The sequence below is a fragment of the Malus domestica genome, chromosome 02 (genome assembly GCF_042453785.1).
Source record: "Malus domestica chromosome 02, GDT2T_hap1".
Taxonomy (NCBI): Eukaryota; Viridiplantae; Streptophyta; class Magnoliopsida; order Rosales; family Rosaceae; genus Malus; species Malus domestica.
Window position 1 is genome coordinate 13,350,710 of NC_091662.1, and position 3,543 is coordinate 13,354,252.

The 3,543-nt window shown below is 37.3% G+C and overlaps 1 protein-coding gene across 1 annotated transcript; it reads right to left on the bottom strand.

The window, feature by feature from the left end:
• Positions 1–1,113: 1,113 nt before the first annotated feature.
• Positions 1,114–1,767, bottom strand: LOC139191148 (uncharacterized). Its single transcript, XM_070811709.1, has 2 exons — positions 1,565–1,767; positions 1,114–1,405 (listed from the first exon to the last, which is right to left on the bottom strand). The coding sequence occupies exons 1-2, from the start codon at positions 1,765–1,767 to the stop codon at positions 1,114–1,116; spliced, it is 495 nt and encodes a 164-aa protein (XP_070667810.1).
• Positions 1,768–3,543: the final 1,776 nt, after the last annotated feature.

Consider the following 3,543-nt stretch of genomic DNA (forward strand, 5'->3'; position numbering starts at 1 on the left):
ATTTGTGATAACAATATGTTTGCTTAATAATGGATGTCCATTAGAGTTTGTAATAATCATACGCATCATGGTAGATCCTGGGTGACCCAGACGGTCATGCCAAAACATGTAAACTTTTGAATCAATGAACTTCTGGTTCATGACAGTATGTGATTCAACTGTCTTTATGCATGTATAATACAATCCACTCGACAAACCACACAACTTCTCCAATATACGCTTCTGCGTATCATTGGAGGTAATGCATAAATACTCCATATTTTCAGCACTTTTCGTTTCAATGTGGTATCCATTTAAACGTATGTTTTTGAAACTCAACAAATTTCGAGTAGATCGAGTAGCATACAACACATTATGTATGGACAATATTGTTCCATTTGGTAACATAATCTCGGCTTTCCCTGAGCCTTCAATTACATCTGATTTGCCTGATATTGTTGTTACCCTTACTCTTGTAAGCATCAAGCTTAAGAAATACTTTCGATCATGAAGTATTGTATGTGTGGTTGCGCTGTCTGCAAGACAAATATCTCTACCATTTCTCATGTTCTGAGAATAACCATAGTTTTTATCCATGCTTTCTGAGTAAAAGGGGATCACGGTTAAAAACAACTTATAACATGAAATTTGAATGCCACTTTTATTGAATCGAAATGCTAGTTTTAAACTACAAGTTCAGAATAATAAAAGCACATCAAACATAAATGATTCAGTCGGACCAGTATACTTCATTCCCCCTTTCCACAATAAAGTCTGAAACATCTAGGTAAGTTGTGTTCAATTGCCCTGATAAGTCGCACACTGGATCAGGTATATCCATTGGTTTAGCCTGGTCGAGAAAAATAGTCTTGACACCCTTCTCCTTGAGGGAGGCTTGATATAAATCCACCAAATGTTTTAGGGTACGACAAGTACGCGCCCAATGCCCATGACCACCACACTTATGGCAGGCTCATTCAGAATTTCTGGGAGCATTGTTTATGTGAGCTTTGCCTTTGTGGCGATTCACATTTTTAAAGCTCGGGCCTGAATTTTGCCTTGGAACTTGGTTGTAAACTGACCACCATGGTTCTTGCCTTTCCTGTTCCACCAACCTCGCTTGTGGCCACGTCCTCATTTATGATTATCACCACCAAAGGATGTGGCGTTCACTTCGAGGGAAACATCATTCACTTCTTGGAATGGTGCAGATCCAGTAGGTCGGGACTGATGATTTTTCATCAGGAACTCATTGTTTTCTTCAACTACCAAAAACACAGATATCAGCTGGTTGTATTTAGTGAAGCCTTGCGCTCTATACCACTGTTGCAAGAGCACGTTAGAGACATGAAATGTGCTGAAAGTCTTTTCCAACATATCTTCCTCAACAATGGTATTCCCACAGAGCTTCATCTGAGAGGCAATTCTGAACAACACAAAATTATACTCAGTCACTGACTTGAAATCCTGGATCCTTAGGTGAGTCGACTCATAGTGAGCCCTTGGAAGAATCACCGTTGTTTGGTGATTGTATCTGCTTCTCAATGCCTTTCAGAGAGCTAACGGATCTTCAACCGTTACGTACTCGCTCTTTAGTCCCTCATCAAGACGACGACGAATAAAGATCATGGCCTTTGCCCAATCTTGAGAGGATGAGCTATTTTCTTCCTTAATGGTATCTCCAAAATTCCATGCTTCCAGATGGATCTTGGTATCCAGTACCCAGGTAAGGTAATTCTTCCTTGTAATGTCCAGGGTAGCAAAATCAAGTTTTGCAAAGTTCGCCATTTTCTTTTCTGAAAGAAAAATGAGATGTGTAAGAACTTGCAATAATATGAATTTTGAAGGTATGTTGTGTTAGAACTTCTGGTTTTTACAAGTTTTTCATTTTGATCTTCAAGCCAAAATGATAAGTACTCGAAACTTCAAGCTCGAGATTTCCAAGATGATTGAGGAGGGTGATTGTACCACACCATTCTCATTGAAATAATATAACATAGGATGAGCGATTATTCCACACCACTCCAGTAGCAGGAAAATTTAAATACGCATAGCAAGGTGGGCGATTATACCACACCACCTAAAATTGCACTGAAATTAAATAGCAGGCAAATTTAAATGCAAGGTAGGGTGGGCGATTATATCGCTCCACCTAAAATTTGCAGTAAAATTAAATCTGCAGTCCAAGATAGGTGATGATACCACACCATCTTAGATTGCAGTAAGATTAAATTTGCAATTCAAGATGGGAAATTGTACCGCACCATCTTGGATTGCAGTAAAATCAACATAAATAAATACTGGGTTAGTAATCAAGATCTACACCAAACAAAAAATCAAAGATGTATGTAACTGTTAGGTTAAGAACTAAAGGCAAGCATGGAGCAAACAGTTCGTCGCGAGGGTATATCGTGCAGTTGAGGCAGAGGAAGAAGATGAACAATAAAATCCTTAGAGGAAACTTTTTTTTTTCTTTCTTTCGTTCGGTGAAGAGAAATGAGAAATGGTTAGGTTTTAGAGACTCGTGCTGATAATGTGTTATAAATATATAAAAGTTAGAGAGATAACATTTACTAATAACAGGAGAAAAGCTGGTGTAAAATATCACACTGAAACTATAGCACAAGAGAATGGCAAATAAAAGAGGGAGGAATGGATACTGAAGTTATTAATCTTTCATTTCTTCTCAGTATATCACTCTGTCATTTAATAGCAGTCGGAGCGCTCTATTCATAGAGCGGCTCTATACAAACAGGTTCTTATAGCTTGAAATTTACAACACATGACTTTAAAAATATGATCACCTTTATTTCCAAAGTCTACATTACTTTGTGTGGGTATTGAAAAACTTACATGGGCATTCATTAAATTGCCAATGGTTTCAGCATTGTCAATGTTTTCAACTGCTAATGTTTTCAACAGCTAATATTTTCAACAGAGTTAGGTTTTATGTCAGGGAGATTTAATAATTTTTCTAGAACTGTCTACTTACAAGTTACACTAGAACTAATAGTCCAACAGAGGCCAAAGTTATCCAAGAAACAAAGAAGTTTGTGGTGGAAAGAGTATTAAAGTTGACTCCAAAGTTATCCAAGAAACAAAGAAGTTTGTGGTGGAAAGAGTATTAAAGTTGACTCCTCATCCCAACAATGTCGCCAAGTGAAGTTGGCAGCACCGTACGTCTAAAGAAGGGCAAGTTTCCAACGTCTGAAAAGAAATCGATTTGGTTGGTGGGTCAAGTTGGCGTGAGAACAAGTTTCCAACCTCTGACAAGTCAAGTCAATATTAAATAAAATTGGAAATCAATTATAAACCAACAAAACACCTTGCAAGGAAATTCAAAATCGGATATGTGTTCGGATAACTTCAGTATGAATAAAAAATAGTATGAAACGATCAGGTATCATCTCATGACATACCGTTTACAAATCGAAAAAACCAAACTGAAACGGAAAAAAAATGAACCATAAAAAAACAGAACAAAATTAGGGAAATCAAATCGAATCGAATTCTATTAATTCGGGTTCAGATTCGAAAGTTAGTATAGTGAACTGAACCGAACAC